We start from the raw sequence: 26076 nt of genomic DNA, 5'->3' as shown, positions 1-26076 counted from the left end.
ATTGGGCACAAATCGTATTGGCGGGTGGAAATCTTTGATATTTCAAAATAGCATACAGTTAGACCAATCAAATTTTTGAAATAAGACATGTTACAAAATTTCCAATCTCAGTTGTTTGTAAAGTTTACTTCCAAAATGTTGTATGAAAACTGGAAAATCGCTGTATAATTACTTTGAGAATCAAATTCTTGAATGTACATTTCCTTATTTCTTTGAAAATAAATAAAGTTTTTGGGTAATCCAGAAATGTCAAAGTTTTCACTGCCATTTACAAAAATGTTCAGGTTCACATACGACATTTTGGAAGCATGCATTTCGACCACATTTTCAAAGCCTGTTTGCGATATAATTTTTTTTTCTTTTTATTTATAACATTTGGGAAGCCCAGCGAAGATTTTCTCCTCATTGTATATATTTTTCAAAATCTTTCAAGATAATATACTGAACAAGTGTTGGTATTTTAGACATTTTTATTGTCTAAAATTGTACATACAGACAGATTGAAAGTTTATAGATTGAAAAATATTTATTAATTTCTATATTAATAAATTTTTTCTGTATCGTTGAACAACTCTTAAAACTTGGTATATATAGATAAATACAAGTAATGTGTTGATTTAAATGAATACGTGATCTATTCTCAGATAATCAATTAATTGTTCTAAAGAGAATGCTGATTTTATTTTCTACTTTAATATACACATGCGGTGAGTGAATAGTGTTTGTCGGTGAACTATAATGACATATATATTATGTATACACAATTAGTTATGAAGAAAAAAAACACTGACCTACAATTGTCACATTTGCTACTAATGTATACAATGCATAAAAGTTAAATACGAATATTAAACAATAAATAGCGTAGTGTTGTAAGATAGACGAACTCTGAAACTAAAATTTTGTTGCATTTTCTTTATTTCAATATATGTTAAACTGTTAAGACTAGTAATGGTACATTAATATTTTGATTACCAAAATAAAAAGATGTGACACAACTGCCATTGAGACAAATATCCATGAAAGATCATAGTAATGTGAACAATTATACTTAATTGTAAGGCCTTCAACAATAAGCTAACCAATTCCATAAAGTTAGCTATAACAAATATGATCAGAACATGCAACAATTTAAGAGAAAAAATATTGTATTGTATTTCATCAATGAATGAAAAATTCATATGATACAAAGTATAGTTTATAACACATTTTAGCCTGACATGGTGATGTTATAACACTAGGAATAGGAACAATCAACACATATCATTTTAAAAGCACTGAATACATCAAATAGATACTTATTACCAAACAAAAAACAATGAGACAAAAGACACAAAAGCAACAACGCGTCGATTTAAGAGACCACACATTTACCCAAAAATCATACAAAGCCCAATTTCAACTTATTAATAATGGAGTCATAATTCTTAGACTAGACACACTAATACACTCAACGAAGAGAATTAAACGCACTTCGGTATAGCCGTAACAGAAAATGGTATGTCAAGACAGTATGGCAAACTGAAACACGTGCAGCAAAAATTCATCATGAAAGATAAGAGCAAAACAAAACTCCAAGAAGCAATAGATATAACATGGATTAGACGAAATAATGATAAACGCAATAGATAGTTTTTGGAACTCTCAATATTATGTACAGACGAGATATGTATAAATAACATAAGTTTTACTGTACATTCAAAACAATAACACGAATAAATTATGAAAATGCCCGTTAAGTGGCTTTTCCCAATAACAATTATTAAAACAATATGTACATGATTCGGCAAAAGTTTAAAAATTGCTATATTTACATTAAATTAACTAACAGAACAACTGTAAAATGGTTGGCATACCCCTGACTCATTGGACAACTGCAAGTCAAATTTAGTACGCTGCACCAAAAACCTTATGCAAAGGTCATTCATTAACAATTTTAACACGAATATATACAAAATGTACACCATAAATAAAGAGAAGAACAATTGCAATTGCACAGAAACATTAACATTAACATAATGCACTTAAGATGACCCAATCTAACTGACTTTGGACCTGTCCTCGAACTAAATGTTTAAATTTGAAGTCGAATATTTTGATTTAGGTGCACTGTTGAGGTATCCAAAGTTCCATCTATCTTTTGGTACTGAATGATGTGTTCCGGTTTTTTGACGGAACCATTTTTCTGTTTTGTTTTATCAGATAAAAAGAACGATACATCGATCCCTTGTTCTATCAGATGTAGAGGTATCCTGTTTGGCTTTTGTTCCAAAACGGCAACCTGAAAGACAAAAAATCAATGCTATCAGTTTTATAACTGAGCCAATGACTTTGGAAACTTAAGCATGTAATGCAATTAATTCATGTTTTGAAACTAACTATGATAATAATATAAAAATGATTTCATTAAACACAAATACGGGTACTTAAATATTGTTGCATGTTAATTGCCTATATATTGTCAGGGTCTTAATAATTTGAATCCTTCATTTACCTTGTTCCTAAATATGACCAGCACTTCAAATGTGTGTAACTGTAAATTCTAATGCAATTAGTTTGTAACGATAATTTTCATTGGACATTGACTAATATTTTGAAGGGTTAGATTCCACGTTCTACCAGCCCGCAACTAAGAAGCCACAATTTTAAATTCCAAATATTTCTCAAAACATAAACATGAAAGTCACATTTTGTGCCTCAGTCGGCAATTCTTTTACCAAGATTATATGTCAAATAAACAAGTGTCATGCAATTATGTCCATGTTGAATGTATAATAAACAATAAAGCTTACGACATGTTTTTTTTCTATTATTTAAGGTCGTATGGGTGACATGAAATAGTTTATATCTTTTTTCCATCACTCTTGATGAATATACTTGTCTCATTGGCAATTATACCACATCTCATTCTTTTTATATACATATCACGCCCAAAAGAAGAAAGAAAAGGAAAGAAGACAATACAGACAAACTCATTATCATCACTTGACTTGAATTATAAATTAAAATTTAAATATACGTGAGGGCGGATATACTTGTCAACTTGATGCTCCATAAAGGAAATAAAACGTATGTCTTTTAAAAATAGATCGTTCATCAAAGTCTTGTTAACAATTATGTCAGTGTACTTTAAAACCTCACTATTAGATAAGCAAGTACATGGCCTATCAATATATTGTTATATAAAAAATATGAATTTGATTACCATATTAATGAAAATACGAACACATGACAGCTCAATTATGAAATAGAAATTCAAACAGAATATTATTTTAAGTTTGGACTTAAAAATCGCTGAGTCAAAGCATTATAATATTATAAACATTTAAAAGAAAAAACTATTCATATCCAAAAGTCTGTCAAGGGAAGTCAATAAAACAAAATTATGTTTTAATTAAACAATTCATTTCCGTTTTGCATTCCGAAGTGCGATTAGATATACATTTAAGCTATCATTTTGTGACGTTAACTATTAAATGATAAACAGTCATTCATTTTCAATAAAACATATTTTCTTTCTGGTGCCGGGTTAAATATCTTGAAATGCCATTTTCAGCAATTGAATAATCGTTAATATGAATACCCAATAGTGTGCCGTTAGCACGTTAACACAATAATTATTGCACCTGAAGACAATCTGAAAACTTAATTAATAGTTTGCCGTCAGAACGTTAACGCAATAATTAGCGTACCTGGAGACAATCTGAAATCTTTGAGGTCTTCCGCGACATTTGAGTTCTGCTTTCATCCCCGTACAGGAAGTATTCTTGTCGTCCGTTGCTAGGTTCCACAGTCATATCAACATGTTTGTACAATGGAATATCGTCGACTAATACTAATACATTTGAAAGAAATGGGCGATTTTGAGCAGAAGGAACATCAAAATAACAGCTGACCATAAATGGAACGTCTTTTGAGTTGTCTAACAGCTTCCCGAGAACTTCTGGTGATTCAATTTGTATAATAACTTTACTTTCTGCACATTTTTCTTTCCTTTGCATGTACTCTTCAGCATCTGATTCTTCAAGAAACTTCATCTTAACAATTGCTTGATATTGATGACTTGGAATCTGGAGATTTGTTATATAATCACAGAAGACTGTATTTCCCGTCATATTTCCTGCTGCCATAAAACTATGTAAAACAGGCTCATCTGTAATCTTCAAGAAAACAAAAAAAATCTTGGTTTTTATACTCTTAGCGTCAACGAAATGTTAGGCTTTCGAAAATGTTGGTCTTTAACCCTACATGCAAGTTAGGAACACGTATTGAATAAGAAAGTTCTTTTTATTTTTTAGTGCTGAAAATCTAGCTTAATAAAAGCAATCAGCAATCAATAGTTTATATGTGGGAACAAGCAGATATTAACATGTCATGTTCTAAATAAAAGAAGTAACAAAAACAATGTCATGTCATAGGTGCAAAAGAAAGTTTTCATACTGTGTCGCTATTATTAGGACTTGATTAAAAAATTTGGATAGTTATGGATGCTTTTAAAAAAATCTGCGTATAATGTGTAAAAAAGCTCTAAATTAGCGAAAGTCCACAATAAAAAAAAAACAACCTACGATCAGTGACCACAAATGATAACAATATGAATAAATTCAGCCCCATCCCTGATGACAACAAAACAAAAAACAATAGACAAAAAAATTGAAATAGAGAAAAACAAGTAACTTTTGTTCATTAAAATAAGAAATTTCCCTTAATAAAACAGAAAACAATTCACTTAATATGCAAATTTACATGACATATTTCATACGGTTAACCGACCGACCTAATTATAACACGAAACATTTGTCAAATATTTGATTGTAAATGCTAGTTGTCAGTTACATATACTAGTATATACATTAAATGATGTTCAATAATCAGCACATTATCTACACCTTCAATGTTTGACATCGAAATCTTGGAACCACATTGTTTATTGATATTTCGAATTGCATGTCCTCATGATTTTGTATTTAAATCTTCACGTATTTGTGAAAAATTATCTTTTATCAGTGGTACAGTGTTCCTGTTGTTTGTTTGTTTTGTTTTTATAGTTGATATGTGTTTCCGTCGGTTTTAGTTTGTAACCCGGGGTTGTTTTCTTTTAATCGATTTATGACTCTACTACTGTTGCCTTAATTGTAGGTTTTAGGCGATGCCATGAAAATAACGCTCCTATATATATGCATTTTGATGCTGTTTGTGAACTTGTAGATGTCTTCTAAAATTAGTTTCAGTGATTTTGTGTTATAAGCGTATTTGACAATATGTGTTATAAAAAGGTAAAACTGCAAAGCTACCAGACTCCAAGAAATTTCATAAGGTAGGTCTTTTGTCAAACGGCAAAATCAACAGTTCTTACGCATCAAACGAATAAAAAAGTCATGACTTGGAACATGCAAATACTCATGTAGAAAATTGTTGATAAGGGCTTGTTTTAGAGCTAACGAAACGTCTCACTGATATGACATTCGCATATATTCAATTGTACCAACAAACATATGTGAGTAAAACAAACAAGAAAAATACGATTGCACGAGATTCTGTTATGATTAAATAAATTGGAAGACTACTTTTGCTACAAATATACCATACCTTGCCTATAGAATCCAGTACTATCTGTCGGAATGTTGATGCAAACATGTCTGTGTTGTTATTGTAGACTAACCAGGGACTCAAAACAATATGTATGGAGGCTTCTAGACCACCACTTCCTTTAAGCTGGAATATCAGAAATATATTTATAAATTTTTGTCTGAATCATATACTTTAAAATACATTTAAGAATGAGACTAACATTTGATCCTTTAACTTTAGAATACGCATTAATGAGGTAGCAAAAAAATGGCGTCTCTAATTTATCCAAATCATATAAAATGTTACATAGATATAAGAAGATGCGGTATGGTTACCAATGAGACAATCTCTCAATCCAAGTCACAATATGTAGAAGTAAAACCATTATATATACATATATACTTACACCAAGATTTTCTTTCAGAATGTCAAGCATGACTGGGTAACTGTCTTTGTCGATCACTGTGTGGAATACCGTCAACGGTACTCTGTTGTTATGTTCTGTTTTGTTGGTAAATGTCATTCGATGAAATATTTCACTGTTAAGCTTATTACATAGTCCAACGTCATCATTAATTGTGTTTCTGGTTTTGAAATTCACTACAAACGGATTCTTGACCAAATCTGGACCAATTTGTTTCAAAAACTCCATTGCAGTTTTGTTCTGTAAAGATATAATTTGTTGTTATCCATTCGTTTGATGTGTTCGAGGTTTGATTTTGCTATTTGACTAAGGACCCTCCGTTTTTAAATTCCTCGAAGTTCGGTTTTTTAGTTAAATAACGTTTGAATATTTTAAATATACATCTACATTAACTTAATAGTATTTAATCATAAAACTTACTGCTATTTTTTGGAGAAAAAAAAACATTATTTCAAAGGCATGTTACAAATTGCATTGTGTTCGAGGCGCAACATTTCCTATTATGAGATAATAGCTATGTGTTTAAATGGCACAGTTATAACATGAATTATATATAGGGACAAAAGTTGTACCAGTTTGCTTTAAAAACATCAACTAAATATATCAATTAATATCTGTTAAAGTTTTGGCATTTGTCCTATTTGAAAGACCTGACAAATATATATTTATCTTTATACTTTTTTTTTGAACTAGCAGTCCGATTAAGAAGACCTGACACCTATTTATTTAGCTTTATACTTATTTTTTTTTTTTAGATCTAGTAGTATTCATTAATATCTTTTTTGTTGTTCATATGATTTGGGCTATATGGAGCCGTAAATGTAAACAAATGACCCATTTTTGTTGGTATTTCCATTAATTTGAACATAATATTACTAAGTATGTTAGTATGCAAAAAAGAAAAGCGGTCTTTAAATGCATGATTTTATGTGCATTTATATAGATTGACAACTAAACTTTATGAGCAAAAAATGTAACATTTTAATGATTAATAATACATGGTAATATGAATTGAACCTGCCATTGCTTTTATATTTAAGTATCAATGGGAATATTGCTAGCTTTACCTTTCGGATTTTTTCAGCAGATTTTCCTTCGATGTATTTCTTGATGAACAATTTAACACTCTCCAGTGCTATTCCAGTTGGCAGTGGTTTGACGGGGAAGCAGACAAAGTTATCGTCCTCCTTGGCGAGCGTAAGCCATTTACAAAACATAATTTTAGCACCTAACAAACAATGTTCTAAGATTCGTCCATATCCATATTTATGTAATCCAATTACCTGCAAAGGCATCAATGATGTAATGAGTTAAAAGATACCAGGATTTAAATTTCGTATTGTGCAAGACACGCATTTCGTCTACAAAAGACTTTGAGTGAAGCTTGAATAAAAAATAGTTAAAAAGGCCAAAGTAAGTACGAAGTTGAAGAGCATTGATGACCAACAATTCCTAGAAGTTTTACCAAATACAGCTAAGGAAATCTATTCCTGAGGTAGAAAAGCCTTAGTTTACAAAACTTAGAAGTATTTTTATAAACAGTTAATTTATAATTATGACCGTATCAATGATTATTCATGTAAACATCTGATGCTGAATAGCTATCATCACATTTATAAACACAATCTAATATTATATATGGAAATGAAATTTCCTCTGTTTCTATAAAAAAAAAAAAGAAGATAAACATAATACTAATCGCATAATCACACCTGTTAGAGCTACTTACATTGATAAGCAATAAAAATTAAAAAGCCCCTTTAGTTTAATTTTTAACCAGAGAATGATTTCTAGACTACATAGCATATCAGTTTTTAGGCTCGTATAATTAAACTCACCATAGTTACCAGGTTTACAATGTTGTATGCCATACGCCAAATAAAGTATGACATTGATATAGTTTAGTCATTTAATACACGATATGATAATGTAGTTATTAAGAAACAAAGAACGAATGGAACTCTACCTCATTATATTCACTTTATTTCCCAAACAGAACTGTTATATCAATATATTCTAGTCTTTGATATCTTCCCCTTTATAGTTCTTAAAAATAGAGAAATTCTTACCTTATGTGTCATTAGAGCTCCAACTGCAGCAGCGCTTTGTCTTGATCCTTCTAAGGTAAACATGCCTGTGCTCTCATCATTCCCTGAATCTGTATATGATGTTTTCAACATATTGAAATGTTTCATTAGTCCATTTCTATAACAAATGACACTTGTTGGCAGGGGGGTAAAGCCACATTTTTGTGGATCGACCGTAATGGTATCAGCTTGTTTCAAAAAAGAGTACTGCTTTTTGGCATAATCACTCAGAAGAGAATGAGCACAGTAATCATCAGACCGAAGCTTGTTGGGCAGATTTTCGCCATCTTCTCTGAGCATGGAGGCAAAATATCCACCAAAGGCAGCGTCTGCGTGAATAGAAAAGTAGAGACCCTACAACAAAACCAAATACGCATATATAATTCTATGAAATGTCACAATATACAACAGAAACGCAGAAGTATAAACACACTGTTCATTTATATCTTTACAGATGAAAGTATTAATGGCAATACTGTGTGTATGATGAGAGGAAATACCATTTATATATACATAAAGAGTTGATATAAGAAGAAAAACGCATTAACATTTCTAACTTAAATAGATCAAATTTACAGGCTCTTTAAAATATATATAGCATGATGGGATATACTGGAAGAAGATACGCAATATTAAAAGAAAGTAATCTTGATATATACCTTTTCCATATACTTATTTCTTAGGTTAACGATTTCTTCGAGTGGATCGATAGCTCCGAATTCTGTTGAGCCATGATTAGCCATTACTGTGATGATAGGGATTTGTCGTTGTAGACAATCGTGAAGAACTTTATCTAACTCTGAAATATTTATCAAATATAAAGTAACACTACAGGGAGATAACTCTGTAAAGTCAGCTAAACGTTTTAATTACGTTGTGTTGTAAAGGGAATATTAAGCTTCTTAATGATAAAAATTGGTGTTTGTCAAACTGCTCTATAACCAGTGTAATTTTTCTGACAAAACGGTTGGTTCAAAATTTTTGAAATTTTTATATTTTTGTTAAAGGGTCAAAGTAAATACTTTGTCAAAATTTTATTAAGATTAAACGAGCCAAATTAATTTTAGTGAAAGTGTTAGGTTCCACCTTAAACAGATGGAATCAAGATTGAGAAAAACAAGACATAAAAAATATATTGATAACATTAAATTCAAATATGAAGTTGAAGCAAATGGAATGGAAACTATACTCAAAACAATGATGTTTAAGTGTCTTCTGTTAATAAGGTTCATATCTTGTTTGGTTAAATGTAAAAAAAGAAAGGTACAAACCTTGCATATCTATGCGGGCATTTCTATCAGTCTTTATTCGAAGTATGTTGTCTCTACCTAAACCAAGCAACGAAGCAGCTTTAGGCAACGAATAGTGGCAAGCAGCAGACCCTATTATCACTGGTTCGTTAAGTCCGTGCGTTTTCAAAAATCTGTTCCATCCAAGATATGAAACTTTGTGTTTTTCTATAAGTTTAATGTATTTATCACTTCTTATACTCGACGCCATATTGACGATGCTATCAACATCAAGGTTTGCAGCATTCCAAGTAGACATATCCTGAATATTTTGATACGATGTCTTTTCCGGAAAATTAACCTGTGTAATAAATAATAAAAGTGAGTACAGTTAAATTAAGACAACGGTAGTTTCTCGTAATTCGATTAAAAATAGAAAAAAAAAAACCAAAGGTCAAATCAAAACCTAAATAAAGCGCATAAATTATAAATTCAAAACGAAAGACCATCATCAAATGGCAATATGAAATGGTATTTAAACCTCAAATGCATTGAAAATGTCATATTCCTGATAAATGGTAAATGTATTTTAATGTAAACATAGTGAATCAAGCCTAGTTTTATAGCTAGTCAAACTCATCACTTGTATGACAGTGGCATATCATTTCATTATATTAACAACAATGTTGAAACATAATAATGAGACCAAATTATAGGTAAACATCAAAAAGTGGGGAACAACAATCAACATTGTGTGTTAACCTTATTCACTTTATATAAACAAACGATTTGTCAACAAATAAAAGCAAAAAACGGCATAAAGACACACTTTAGACAATCAAATACGCAATAATGAAAATAAGAATATAATACATTACAACAATTGCACGATGTAAAATCAACCTTACCATAATGAGTGTATTTTACCATTCAAACTATTATGTTACTATTATGTTATGTGTTCTTTATGTCGTAAATACAATCGACTTCCCTTTTCACTACGAATGTGACTTACCGAATAAGACTATTTACGGGGTTTGTAATAACATGAGCAACACGACGGGTGTCATATGTGGAGCAGGAACTGCTTACCCCTTCCGCAGCACCTGATCACCCCACGTTTTTGGTGGGGTTCGTGTTGCTTAGTTTTCAGTTTTCTATTTTGTGTACTTCGTACTATTATTTGTCTGTTTGTCTTTTTGTTTTCTAGCCATAGCGTTGTCAGTTAATTTTCGAAATTTGAGTTTGACTGTTCCTCTGGTATCTTTCACCCCTCTTTGGCAGTCCATTAAAGCTTCAAATAAAATTCCATCGACAAAAACAGTTCTCAATGAATTGTATTTATTTTTTCCTGAAACTCAAGATAGACATGCCAATCAACGTACAAAGCTAATGGTAAAAATGAAAGATTCATTTGTTTACCTTGGTTTCAAACATGATGTCAGCTATCTCAGGACATTCCTTCATTGCCTTTTGTACAGCCAGTGGATAAAATTTAAGATTCTGTGCTGCCCAGAATGCTTCTATATTAGAGATACTGCCACAACTGGTGACGTGTCCCCAAGGTTTTGGATGACTCTTTAAGTCGTATCCCAACATTTCACAAAGTTGTTCTCCGACTTCAATCTCCATCGGCGTGACAGCTGGACTATGACTGCTGATGATATTATTTGGAGTGTACAACAATGCTGCTAAATAGCCCACAACGCCTGGCAGAGTTCGATCCCCTTGAGGCAGTCCCTATTATTTAAATATTAATAGCAACAATTAAAATATTTGAGAGACTAAGGTCAATTCTATAGTAGTTCGTATACATATATATTATACATGAATTTAGAAAACTAAATGACCGTTGGAGATAATATTTGCAGCGTAGTTGGTGTTAAATAACGGTGAACCCGCAAAACCTTTGCAGAGATAGGTCAACTTATGTCAATGTCAAGATTTAAAATTTCAGTGGCAAAAGTTAACGAAAAAGACACATCAGTGCTGCTAAATGAATATCCACAAAAGGTTCTCACATAAAAAAGGGAAACAATACCAACAAGACAACATACACAAATGTTTAAAGAACTTTCTACTTTTTTTGATTGATAATATATTAGTATACGTCTTTTCCCCAAGAACAATGAGTTTATATGGGTCATTTTAAATTTGCTATTTCTTTAAACAATATTAACGTTAAAATAAGGTGATGCTTTTTCCTTTGTTATGATACAGCCAAACTACTAATTTAAAGCAAATATTTACATCTATGGATGCATAGTAGAGGTTTTGAGTCATTTGTGGCAACGAAATCCCTGACTTAATCATTATTGTATTATACTGTATTATAGTAGGTTTTCCTTTTTTACCTAAGGAATGACTTCTTATGTAGACGAAAACGCGTCTGGCGTATTAAATTATAATCATAGTACCTTTGATAACTTTTAGTAAAAACATATTGTATTGGCTTAAATATGCAAAATGGATGAGACACAAGTTAATCAAACTTATAAAGTCTTCTCTGATAAATATTTACACCACTGGGTCGATGCCACTGGACGTTTCATCCCCGAGGGTATCACCGGCCCAGTTATCAGCACTTCGGTGTTGACATGAATATGAATTATATGGTCATTTTTATAAATTTCCTGTTCACAAAACTTTGAATTTCGAAAAACTAAGGATTTTGCTTTATCCCAGGCATAGATTACCTTAGTCGTATTTGGTACAATCATTTAACATTTTGGGTTCTTCAACTTTGTACTATTTTGGCTTAATAACTTTTTCGATATGAGCGTCACTGATGAGTCTTATGTAGACGAACGCGCGTCTGGCCTATTAAATCATAATCCTGGTACCTTTGATAACTATATTCAACTTTTTTTCTGTCTATGTTGCGATATCATTAACAATTGGATGCATACTAAAATTAAGAAATAATTCTTTCATGCCATGCTCTATGCTCATTTTAACATGGGTAGGCATTATATTTGTTAATATCTTAATACCGAGCGTTAGCGAAACAGTTACGAAATAGAAAACTACTTGATGAAATTGAAACAAAATGTTGACACATTAGGTCATGTTAATTAAACACGTCTTACAATAAAGAGGTTGTATTGATTCTAATAGGAATATTTTGATCTTTTGTACTTCGAAGTGGACCTATAGTAGACGCTCGAAATGTCGCCATTTTGATTTGATGAACAAAAACTTTATAGAAAAATCAACAGTTCATCAATAAAAAAAGAACAGAAACATTTAAACTTACTTTAAGTATGTTTTTATTTAATTTCATAGCGAGCAACACCAACAAAAATGTCCAATTTGATCTCTGGCGTTGTTCAAAATTCATCCGACGTTGCAATTTCAATTGTGACGTCAATCACGTGCAGCCCATGTTCTATTCGAATTAGAACATGGCTTTGTACCCAACGCTAAAGAAGAACGTCATATTAGAATAACATGCTGATCATTTAATTTTAAATTCGATTTTTAAGGGGTTTATCATGAAAAACGTTGATGACGTCACGGTCACAGGACAAAATTATGTCTATGAGCTGATAGACAAAAACTTTTATCAAATCAAAAGACGTGTATCATTTAAAGTTAAATGATCATTTAGTAAACATTATGTACAGAACATACTGTATAATGTTTATAATCTGACAAAAAGGAGTCAAGTACTATTTAAACAAATTATCAAAAGGAACGTTAAAGTAAAAAAAAAAAAGAACACTTTATATTTAAAATAATGTTGGTTTTTTTTTTGCTCTACAAACTGCATTTTCTGACTATATATATAATAAACAATGAAGTGTCAACTTATCAGACACACAAAAGGACAAGCGAAAAGGAAACAAATACATGGTTAACCACATTGTGTTACCGCCATGAATTACATCAATTTGTCATCTGAATTGCTTACTGTTAGTATTTCAGTAATACACGTCATTTCAGATGTTACGAAATAGAAAACTAATTGATGAAATTGAAACAAAATGTTGACACATTAGGTCATGTTAATTAAACACGTCTTACAATAAAGAGGTTGTATCCATGTATGTATGTAAAATGTTATGATAGATTCATGTATACATTAAGTACGTTTATTTAAAATCACATTATAATTTTATTTGTAACGTTAATCTATGATTAAAAGCTCCAGGTGGATATCTCTGAATCGCTGAATTTATATGTCCTTATTCAAATGCATTGATTGTCCAAAAAAGGGGGGTTCCAACCCCCGGAACCCTCCCCCTGGATCCGCCACTGAGTGTTTCAAGTAGAGAAATAACTGCTGATCCGTATGTTGATGGATTTCTTTTTCCTTTACTTTTAGTTATTAATGTGTGCTTAAATTAGAAGATACACGACCACAAGATAGTACATAAAAATCCCCATATTTTGTTGAGTTTTTGTTCGTAAACTTTTAGTACTAACTATATAATAAACAATAAAGTGTCAACTAATTAGAGGAACAAACAGACAAGCGAAAAGGAAATAAATACATGGTTAACCACATTGTATTACCGCTATTAAATAAATCTTTTTGTCATCTAAAGCGCTTACTGTTTGTATTTCAGTAATATACATCATTTTAGATGTTACGAAATAGAAAACTAATTGATGAAATTGAAAAAGACGTCCCTTGTGGACGTGTATCGCCTGATTTCAAAAAACATTTAAGGACTTTCCGTTTTGAATTTACCTTTGAGTTCAGAATTTTTGTGATTTTACTTTTTAGAACATTGAGATATTCGTTTAATATTTAGATTTTAATATGTCTAAAGCTGACTCTTTTGTCGCTGTTTTATCAATGATTCATTTTGTTTATTAGAACACTCTATCAATCATATTGAATTTATATAAAGAAAGAAATTTTTGTTTAGTTGCTGTCTCATTGTTGTGTTTCCCAAAATTCCTTGTTTACCGTCGTTCAATTTAAGGAATAAAGCCAGTAATCCCAAATAAACGGCACTGAACAGAGATTTGTTTTAAACTTTATTTATTTTTTCCTAATCTAATGTGTATTTATTTCTAAATATATTATTTTAGAAAATGTAATTAAAAAGTTGGATATCTGCTTCAAACATTACAAACATATTAGTCTTAAATAGGACAAGGTTTCATATATATATATAAGTCCTTTTTCTAGAAATTTGTCACCCTTTTCGACCCTTTTTGATAGTTCTTATGTGGTGACACCCCTAGACAATTCAAATTTCTTGCTTCAAAAATAATGGTTATAGTATATAAAAAATATTTGTATGTGAGTAGAACTAGTTGCACAAACCTTTATGTTTCGGAAAATATTGCCAAACTAAGCAAATCATAATTTTTTTCCACGGATATCATCTACATGTACATGTATGATAGTACACCAATAATGACGCAATTAGTGAAAATCTTCTATAACTGAAACAATTGTTTTCCTCATTTACACATTACTGCAGTTTCAATTTTCATATCTTTAAGGCCAAAATAGACAACCATATAAAATAAAAGGATGTGTTATAATTGCCAATGAGACAGTTCCACCAGAGACCAAAATGACATGGAAGTTAGCAACTGTACAATGAACAAATAAAGGCAACAGTAGTATACCGCTGTTCAAACTCATAAATCCATGGACAAAAATCAAAATCGGGGTAACAAACTAAAACTGACGGAAACGCATAAATATAAGAGGATTACAACGACACAACACTACAATGTAACTAACACACACAGAAACGGACCAAGCATCAGACAAAATCCCACGAGAATAACAAATATAACATCAAAACCAAATACATGAATTTGGGATAGACAAGTACCGTGACACGTCTTATCGCAATGTCAATTTACACTCAAAACTTTTAAATGTACATACATTTCTTGTACTTGCAAAGTTGTGTGATTTCTTTAGATCCTTGCATACTACTGCCAATTCTTTCTGTAACTGTTCAATATAATACGAGTAGGTTTCACTCCGTTTGGTCTCGCTGGTAATACATTCGAGATCTTCAGCATGTCTGCACTGTCGAAAATTAGCAGCTTCAGAAAACGCAGATTCGCACAATTTTTGTAGGATGTCAAGGTTTTCTAACTTTGGACCAAGGAACCATGATCCTAAGGATTCTTTGCCTTGTACTCCAGTAGTGTTATTCGCCATGTGTACAAGCCTGCCTTTCTTTAAGACTACCTTTTTTCAAAATGAAATGATTTCAGCTGTAGACTCTGCTTCGCTAGACTGGAAAGGAAGATCAAATACTACTGACAAATTTGTCCTTCAGTTGAATATATAACGAGATTGTAAATGTAATTTATTACAAGATAACCTGTCATGTTCATTCATTCGATAATTAAGTTTTTTTGTACTTTTAAAACATAGTACATGTAATGATACATTCGTGTAATGTTAAGATTGAGTATTTTATGTAAAAAAAAATATGCATTTATTATATCTATTTATTCGTTGTAATCATCGTAAATAATTTTTAATATGTATAAGACTATAATTTTTTTTTACAAAACAGGAAATTGTAATGATACATTCATGTAAAAAATAAATGTTAAGGATGAAATTTGAAAAAAATAGGCAGGACAGGAATTCTGAATTCTGAATAAAAAAAAAAGGCAGGATGAGACACTTGCAAAAAAAAAAGTCAGGATGACAATTTAGGTAAAAAAAGTCAGGATAAACTAAAAAAAAAAAAGAAGACAGGACCGATTAGAGTGAAAAATAAAAAGGCAGGACAGAGATTACAACTAAAAAATTCAGGACAAAATTTTTCATCCTAGCCCCCCCCCATAAAAATCAAATAGTAGCTCCCTTTTATGTTTCCACAGTAGTGAAAACTAGTCTTGATATAGCATTTCAATATACAAATTATAAATATATGTTGTAAAAGGGAAAGGGGAACTGGTTAACTTTAAGTGCCGATTTAAAAATAATTTGGATAAATTCAGGTAAAATTGGGCTAAATACCCGTATTTTTTAAGGAGGAAAGCGGCAGTACCCATTCAACAATTGAAGAGATGAAAAATAAAATGATACAAAAGCATACACCAAAAAAGAAAACAGTTGCAATGTTTTGGCTTTACTGTTAGAGTTGCAGAAACTAAAACAAAAGTGTACCTTAGAATATCAACAGTAAAGCTGCTACGTGTACTCCAGAAATCTAAAACGTAACAAATTCACTGGATCTATTAGAGCGTAGTCTATTGAATGAGAAAGACTGAAGATTTCACAAACTAACTTAGAAGTATATATATCCATTGATATCCTTGAAAACCACATTTTTAAATGACAAGTGATTAACACTGTTTGACAGTGACCTTTGAATAATTTAATAATACATTAGACTAGATATCTGTGGTTCTAAATTTCAGAAACATTGCACAATACCTTGTTTTTTATCAACTTTGACGAGATATAAATACACGTTATAGCATTTCCTCCTGACACGCAATTAATACGTTTCTTTTTTTCCTTATTATCATGTTAAATAAATCTTTCAGTTAACCAACTTTTCAGGATTTGGTTATTTATCATGATGTTTTCCCTGAAAACATTTGTTAGAAATATACTTAGCAACCATACAGCTGTGTTAGATCACACACGAGAATGCATGTGCATTAAAAAGGGGATAATAAATATAAACAATGTACGTGATAATTGTGGAAAATTATGCATTTTTCTAATTTAAGAATTCAACTGCGCAATAATTTGCATGGGTGTTTCCTTGTTTTTTTTTCTGTCCTTAATTTTTAAAACAAATGACATTTTCTATTTCTTGGAAACGAATTACACATGAATTCGATTGACCTTCAACTTTGAAAGTCATTAGAATTAATGATATTTTGTTTTTGTCATTTTAATTTTTTTTAATTTTTGGCTAAATGTCTAAAAAAATAATTGAGAAACGGTCTTCATATAAATCCGCTTGACTCTAAAGTAATAACTTTTGAAAATCATTTAAATTTACATGACATAGAAAAAACAAAACTAAATATTTTTTTTTAATAAATTTGACATTGTTAAATACAAAATGAAAGTACAAAACAAAATGTAACATTGTCATAATTTTACGATTATTCTTTAACATCATAATATAATTTAATTTTGGATGTAACGCGTCTTCTGATTGGCTGACGTTATTTTGTTATGAGCCCATAGACATAATTTAGTCATGTGACCGCGACGTCATCAACGTTTTTTCATGGTTTTCTACGGTGTAAAATGGAATTTAGAATTAAATTATAAGAAATGACTGTAATATTTTTTCTGTCTATTCGAAATAACATAAAAAATGTGGTGCACACTGTTAGATAACCCGCTACGCGCGTTATTCAGTGTGCACCAAATTTGTTATGTTATTTCTTCATAGACAGAAAAAATATTACAGTCATTCCTTAAATAAAAATAAAATATCATTCGATGGGTTGGTGTCCTATGCCTGATGTTCTTATATTTCGATTATTTACCTATATATTTCTAAAGTAGATGTTGCCGTCTTCTCTTTCGACTCAATATATCATAGGAAGATGTGGCATGAGTGCCAATGAGACAACTCTCCATCCAAATAACAATTTATAAAAGTAAACCGTTATAAGTCAAGGTACGGCCGTCAACATCAAACTCATTTGACTTTTTATAGTGTGTCTTTTTATGTTGTAATGTTACCCTTCTATCTCATGTTAGGGTGAAGGTTTCAAACTAATCTGACATTTTATAGTGTGTATTTTTATGTTTTAATGTTACGCTTCTATCTCATGTTAGGGTGAAGGTTGGCGCCAGTTCAAATGTTTAAACCCGTTGCGTTTTTTGGTGATTCATATAAGTGTTCTCGTGTTTTATATACATGTATATTAGACAGTTGGTTTTCCTGTCTTAATGGTTTTATACTTGTCATTCTGAGGACCTTCATAGCTTGCTACATTCGGTGTAAGCAGAATTCCATGTGGAAGCCGTACTTTGACCTGTAATTGTTAACTTTTTATTTACTGTGACTTGGATGGAGAGTTGTCTCATTGGAACCCATACCACATCATCTTATCTATAAGTAAAGATAAGTTCATATCCAATTTTTTCAATACAGCCTTTATGTTTTGAAAAGGATGTAATTGCATTTGATTTATTATTCTCCTTGTAGAGGACACAATATAATAGTAGTCTACGTGACCTAACGGATGTTCTATCCTTTATTTTTGTTTTAAAACCAAGATGTTTACAAACTGTTTTAAATTGATAGTATATAAATAACGGAACTAAAAGGAAGCAAAAATAATGAAGGATCCGTGTTCCTGTTTTTGAGATATGCAAGACATTATTAATTTGGTCGTAAATGATTCTTTCTAGATTTTTCATACTATTGAAATTGGCACATTTTTTTTCTTTCAAAAACTACAAAAAAATAACAAGGATTTCACAAGATTTTCATATGGCTTTTTAAATTATAAGTTATAAAATTATGAAAAGAAAAGAAAAGAGGGGCTTAGTTGGCAAAATGTTTAATAGTACTCAACTTCGGACTTTATTTGGTCTTTTAACTATTTTGGATTCGAGCGTCACTGATGAGTCTTTTGTAGACAAAACGCGCGTCTGGCGTAATTACAAAATTTAATCCTGGTATCTATGATGAGTTTATGTGTATAAGGATAAAACCAGAGTACTACAATTATCTGACAAAAATTATAAAACAAGAGAATCTAACATCCTTAAGTATATATAAGTATTTTAACATAGACACATGGTTTGGGTGTTTTTCTGGCAAATAAACTCATCGTAGATATCAGGACTAAATTCAGTATATACACCAAAGATGCACTGCGACGTAAAACAAAGTAGATGTACAACTAGTAAAATTTACTTTCACTGAACAATTCCCCCGCCCAATGAAAAGTCCATAATTTGCTCAATAAAACAACAGCGATGATTCTAATAAAAAATGAAACATTTAAAGATACACAATATCATTGAAATGTGAAAAAAGTGTAAGAAACAAAATAGGGGTTGCAAATGAACATCCCTTGAGTAAGATGGCACTTGTTACAAATCATTTGATTTATATAATTGCCTAGATTCAAAAAACTTATGGCTTGGATGAAAACAATGTCGTGCATTTTTTTTTAGGTTGTAATCTCTGTCCTGCATTTTTTCACTCTATTCGGACCTGCTTTTTTTTTTTAATTTATCTTGACTTATTTTTTTTTTACATGAATTGTCATCCTGCCTTTTTTGTCATGTCCTGCAGGCTCTGAACTTAGCAGGACGGGGTTGGGGCTAAGATAAGTCCAACATATCCGTGAGCATCTGTTTTCTAAAAGTAGAAAATTAAACATACGTACACAACATATCAAATTAATTAATACCCTTGATAAATACTTGATACACCAGAGCGCAGTACGTCCACAAAAGGCTCACCAGGGACGCTCGAATCAAAATAGTAAAAAATGACAAATGAATGTTGTAGTTGAAGAGGATCAGAGGTAGGGTCAATTTTCTCTATTATGATATCTCTTTCACTCATATTGTCAAATTCTAAAATGTGTCAAATGTTACAGGAAATTGAATATCAAAGAGTCTTTTATATTCTTAAGTAGTGTTTGATATTTTCAATATTTATAAATAATATTCAGAACTATATATATGTATACGGTTGCTGTGGAGGGTATTTTGATTCAACTTTTCATGTTTATGTCAAATTGTGCAGCGAAAGACGCCGCGACCAAAAACCTTGAAATAAATTTGTATCAGAAAATTAAATTTCGGTTTTGGTTATTTATTTATTTCTGGTACATGCTAAAATTACTTTAAATTTGACAAGGTATGTCAAAATTGCGGTTTAATACTTTTTCTGGCATATTGTTTTGTGGTTTGAATAGGAAAGTCATACTATTAATAAAACCTTAACAGACACATATTGATACTGTAAATGTATGTAAAGATTGAAATACTTTTTGAAAATTTCCAGTGCTAAATAAATTGAAGGTAAATTAGCCCAACCTCTTTGTTTTTTCCTATGAATATATCTGAATACAATAAGGTGTATTTGTTTGAAATGGTAAGATATCATGTCTAAAAAAACAAAGGAAGGTGATACCATAGGGACAATCAAAACCAAAATCCGAAAAATAACATAAACCACTATGTACAAAAAAACACCACACGAATAAAAGACAAAGAACAGACTACAAAACACACACAGAAAACTAAAAACTGACCCATTCGAACCCCAACAAACCCGGTGATAAGTCTCAGTTTCTCCGAAAGAATAGTAAGTAGATCTTGCTCATTTAACAAACAAAAGAACCCCCAAAAAACATTCATCTTCTTTTTAAGGGGGTAGACCTTGGTTCAGGGAGATAACTCTTTAAATCAGTTAAGCGTTTGTAAAAGTCAAGTTCATCAATGTTTTTTAAGCATTTACCTGAAACAGATAAAAAATAATCTATGTAACCTAGAAGCTTAGAATATATTTTTGAAAATGGTTGACACAAACGTACTGATGATTTTAAGAGTTATTTCCCTTAACCTAGGTCTACCTCCTTAAGGGAATTAAAATTAAAAAATCGTTCATCATTCGCATTCACCATGTTCACAACTGAGAACAAAAGGACAACGACTGCAATAATTTAAATTAATCCGTGGTCAGCTGTGACACAGATATTTCATAAAATGTCAACCAAATCATGATGCCCACCATAACTTCTGTAATAGATCTTCACTGACTTAGCAATGATAATTAAACCATGTGGGTTTCCCCAAATTTAACAATTATAAACCATGTGGGTTTCCACCAATTTAACAATTATAAACCATCTGGGTTTCCCCCAATACAAAAATTATAAACCAAGTTGGTTTCCCCCAATATATCATTTATAAACCATGTGGGTTTCCCCAAATTTAACAATTATAAACCATGTGGGTTTCCACCAATTTAACAATTATAAACCATATGGGTTATCCCAATTTAACAATTATAAACCATGTGTGTTTCCCCCAATTTAACAATTATAAACCATGTGGGTTTCCCCCAATATAACAATTATAAAACATGTGTGTTTCCCCCAATATAACAATTATAAACCATGTGTGTTTCCCCAAATATAACAATTATAAACCATGTGGGTTTCCCCCAATTTAACAATTATAAACTATGTGTGTTTTCCCCAAATATAACAATTATAAACCATGTGAGTTTCCCTCAATATAAAAATTATAAACCAAGTGGGTTTCAGTCACGTCTCAGTCATTACAGCTGAACGGACGTGCTGGGCCAGCTCTCCTTTACCCGCTATCTTCGATGAGGGTTTACAGTTAAATGAACAACGACATACTACTTAAGATGACAGAAACCAAGCCGTACAGATAGACGTAGTAGTTGGCGTACCCGCGTTAACATGCACTCCAAAACCATTGTATCATGGGGAGTGTTATGCCGATTAATGTCCGAGGGCTGTATCCTAGGCTGTTGGGTGATACGACCTTCATTTCACTGCCTCACGGCCTTGGTCCTGATAACGCTTCCTGTCATCTTTAGAACTACGTCCACCATTCATCTACCAGTACTCGCTCATCGAGGTTAGCGGGCTGCCAAGCTGACCAAACTGGCCCTGAAAGCAGCCATTGTCAAGAAGTAAAATCCAAAATAGTAAACAAACCAAAATCAACTCACCAAAACCAAGATGGCGGCCTCCATTCGGCGTCCTTACTACCTGTTCCTGACCCACGGCAGAAATTATTCAAACGCTTATCAATCGCCTTCGGGCACCGAGCCGACCGTGCGAGGGCTGTATAGCCAATCAAGGTCGTTAAACACTTCCATTTGTTTGTTGTTTCAACCAATATATCATTTATAAACCATGTTGGTTTCCCCTAATTTTACATTAATGACAAAAATAGCTCTCAAATTGTAAAATAGTGTATACATATATTCAATACTTTCATAATTAATAATTAATATTCGATATTTTATATGCTGTCATGTGATACAATTTTAAAATTAACGAGTCGTTGAACACTAGTACTTTATCTGTCTACAATTGCTAGACGGAAGTTCTTACCTCGATGATATGTTTGTTGTTGTCCCTGCAGAATAAGTCCAAAACAATTGTCACAATTCAAACATTTACACAGGGGCCTCGGTGGCCGGGTGGTCGAAGTAATGTAATCACTAAACAGTCAACACAGAGGTTGTGAGCTCGAAACCTGCTCGTGTGGGTGCACTCGACTCATATCTTAAAATTAATTGGTAATTCATGATTTTAGAATTATTAAAATTTAAAATAGAATATTTTTAAACAAGTTTGAATTAAAAGTTTTCATTAATGAAGTTTTATCAAAATATTTATTGTTTTCCTCTAGTAGGGAAATACTTGAAAATATTTGTTTTACTTTATTGTTGTTTGTACATGCAACTGTAATGTCTTTACATCGGCAACAATGCCATAAATCCAATCCAAGGCATTGTTCACAGCTAGTTCTCTCCCTCCTTCCAACATGAAAAATCAAATCAAGATCAGCTCTCACGGAAGCAGTTCTTCTGTTGAGAGTCTGTAGAGTAACAACACGAACAAGACATATCATATATCACCTACCTGGATTGTAACATCCGATGTTTCTTATTATAATATAAGTGTTCAAACACAGAACTCAACATGTTAATACTTTGCTGAGTTTGTTCCACAAAACCAACATTTCAATCAGCAGCGTACGTCAGACGGGGTTTAGTGTTATTTTCAAACTACCTAGTACACTAACATAACTAAATGGCGTTGTAAATTAGATGTGGATGAGGCAAATTTTCTAAGAAATGTCATAAATGTAGAGAGCAATCAATTTAAGTTAATTTTCTCAGGTAATATTATGGAGCGAAAAAAAAACACTTTAACACAAGATTTTACTATCAAATTGATTGAGAAAATTGTGTATGTATATATATATATATATATAAAAAGACATTCGTAGATACAAGACTAACATCTGGCTTTAAATAAGTTACAAGCAATCACAAAAGAAAACAAGCAAACAATTAGAAAATGAAATAAGACAAAAAAAGTAAAAAGACCTTTCTCAAAGGAAAACCCAAACATAATTACCTAAAACATGTTCCATAATTTATCACATTATACTCAATAATGAATACAGGTTTAGTATTTTTTTTCTCTTCCCAATGATCAAACATTTTTATTTTACATATCTATTAAATAATTGTGCAATTCATCACGTAAGTCTACATGCTTCTGTCTTACTAATATATATATACATGTATATATATATTACAATAAATTACCAAAAAGGTCATTTGCGATTACCAGCCTTATAAATAATACAAAAGCCACTCAATTCACTATCAATAATAGAAAATACGAAACAATTAATTTAAATATAACACTAGCTCATCAATGGAGTCCGACCCGCCACATCCTTAACGTGCCTGTTCAAACTCGTTGGTTTCAGTCTGTAGTTGTTGTTGTTGTTTTTGTTTATTGTTATAATATAAACAGGCCGTATGTTTTCTTTTTGAACTGATGCTCTCTTTGCCATAGTTTATTATACGGTTTGGGTGTTGCTAATGATTGACGATCGTAGATATCGGTCTTAATTTAATATTATTTTCTCATATCCATTAAAGTGTTTGGACTGTTAAGCATGCATTTCAAAGGACTTAAACCAAACTGTTAATCTTAGAGTAAAAAAGATTGAAAATAATTGATAAGAATGATTAAATACAAGTAACCAGTAAACGGTATTATAGTGAAATTTAATTTTCTAAGGTTTAGCGAATGCTGTTTATTTATTCTCATTTAAACATTTTAAAATTTCTGAAAGTACTTTCGAATTACTTCAAATTTTGGATGATACACGCCTTCTGATTGGATGCAAATTTTTTCTTGTCTATCAGGTCATAGACATAATTTTGTCATGTAACCGTGACGTCATTAACGTTGTTTTTTTGTGATTTACTCCTAGAAAAAAAAACGTGACTGTAATTCTTTTCCTGTCTATTCGAATAAACTCAAAATGTGGTGCACACTTTTAAATAACACACTACAAAATACCAAGTAATTCTTTAATTGATTGAAAATGAATTGAATCCAACGTTAGATCTTATAAGAAACTTGTATGTTACGTTTAAATGTAACGAAATGGAAGCGGATAATATACAATTACTTTCTGAAAAAAAAAATAAAGAAATGCAGTATTCAAAATTTTAATAAAAACTAAAAAGTTTTCTTCATGCGATTTTAAAAGATAAATTTTCTTTTCAATAGAGGACCTATTATAGGCATAGATAGTACATTGATTTTTGTATAGCAAACAATTGCAATTGACAATACACAAGAAAAGAAAAAAAGAAAAACAACTGAAAAAATATGAAATATAAATTAAGTTAATAATACATGTAGTCACTTAAACCAGTATGTTTAGTGTTTTTTTACCATGCATCAAATGCAGCATCACATCTATTATAATTACCAAATATGCAGGAGTCACCAAGGGCACGTGCTTAAATGACACTCAAGTCAAATTTGAATACACAGAAGTCTGAATATCTAAACTCTTTACAACATAAGCATAAACTAATGCTCGAAAAGGATTACGATATTTATAGTCCTCCTCATGTCTTATGTACATAAATAAGATTAATATGTAGTTATCCAAATGCTGGAGCCATCAAAAGCAGGTGCTTAAAGAACATAGTAATATATAAATTTAAGTGTTATGTTATAAAAACGAATTTTTATATCAGGTTATGTTTAACCCCGCCACATTATTTATGTATGTGCCTGTCCCAAGTCAGGAGCCTGTAATTCAGTGGTTGTCGTTTGTTTATGTGTTACATATTTGTATTTCGTTCATTTTTTTACATAAATAAGGCCGTTAGTTTTCTCGTTTGAATTGTTTTACATTATCTTATCGGGGCCTATTATGGCTGACTATGCGATATGGGCTTTGCTCATTATCGAAGGCCGTACGGTGACCTATAGTTGTTAATGTCTGTATCATTTTGGTCTTTTGTGGATAGTTGTCTCATTGGCAATCATACCACATCTTCTTTTTTTATATATATATAGAACAGAAAAAAAAAAATTATATAAAATGATAAATGTTATCTTATATTCGTTCGGAAAGAAATAATTAAAAACTTGTTTAAAAACAGAAAAGTAATGTATATATATGCACGGCACATGTTACCGTTTTAATTTAATAGTATATAATAATTATGCAACTTCTATTTATAAAACTACTACAATGCCATAATTAACGATGCAATTTCACTACGGGCACTTCTTTCATTCTGAAAACAGGCAATAACTCTCTTAACATACGAAACTGTCGCCCGCTATATTTGTAATCTTAATGTCTGTCATCTGTGAAAACCTCTGCATCTTTATCGTGTACGAATTAATCATTCGTACAATTTTCGTAAAAGTAATCAAATGTTCCAGACTTGTATTACAACATGGAGTAAAACGAAATGGTCAATTTTTTTCTGAATTTTGGTTTCAGGGCAATTATTTTGTCTTTAAAATTTTATGCTGAATTGTAATATCTATTCTGATTTAGGATCTCTAAACAGGAAAGTGGAAGATTTTATATGTACTGGAAGAGATGCAGACTATAAAAATCAGCACACAAAATGTAGAAAAAATAGTTTTTACTTCAAGATTTCATAACTTTTTATTCTTCGTGACATGAGTCAATTAATGTTCCCCCATGAAATCACACAGGTTTACATTACAACATACATGATATGTATTTTTCTCTTTTTATAAAGCCTTTAAA

The 26076-nt window shown here is 31.3% G+C and overlaps 1 protein-coding gene across 4 annotated transcripts; it reads right to left on the bottom strand.

Moving 5' to 3' along the window:
* Positions 1 to 452: 452 nt before the first annotated feature.
* LOC139498731 (L-tyrosine decarboxylase-like) lies at positions 453 to 22488 on the bottom strand. 4 transcript variants are annotated; one of them, XM_071287256.1, is made up of 11 exons: positions 22350 to 22488; positions 15172 to 15531; positions 10734 to 11051; positions 9354 to 9672; positions 8742 to 8881; positions 8065 to 8436; positions 7063 to 7278; positions 5978 to 6235; positions 5590 to 5715; positions 3693 to 4160; positions 453 to 2281 (listed from the first exon to the last, which is right to left on the bottom strand). In XM_071287256.1, the coding sequence occupies exons 2-11, from the start codon at positions 15451 to 15453 to the stop codon at positions 2075 to 2077; spliced, it is 2706 nt and encodes a 901-aa protein (XP_071143357.1). In that variant the 5' UTR covers positions 15454 to 15531; positions 22350 to 22488; the 3' UTR covers positions 453 to 2074. The 4 variants fall into 4 exon arrangements, with proteins under 4 accessions (XP_071143357.1, XP_071143359.1, XP_071143356.1 ...); XM_071287258.1 differs by having other exon boundaries at positions 15172 to 15526; positions 22350 to 22467; XM_071287255.1 differs by lacking the exon at positions 22350 to 22488 and adding an exon at positions 16420 to 16547.
* Positions 22489 to 26076: the final 3588 nt, after the last annotated feature.

This window comes from Mytilus edulis, chromosome 12 (assembly GCF_963676685.1).
Source record: "Mytilus edulis chromosome 12, xbMytEdul2.2, whole genome shotgun sequence".
Classification (NCBI taxonomy): Eukaryota; Metazoa; Mollusca; class Bivalvia; order Mytilida; family Mytilidae; genus Mytilus; species Mytilus edulis.
The sequence above is the reverse complement of the archived record's forward strand: the minus strand, read 5'-3'. Positions and strand labels throughout refer to the sequence as shown.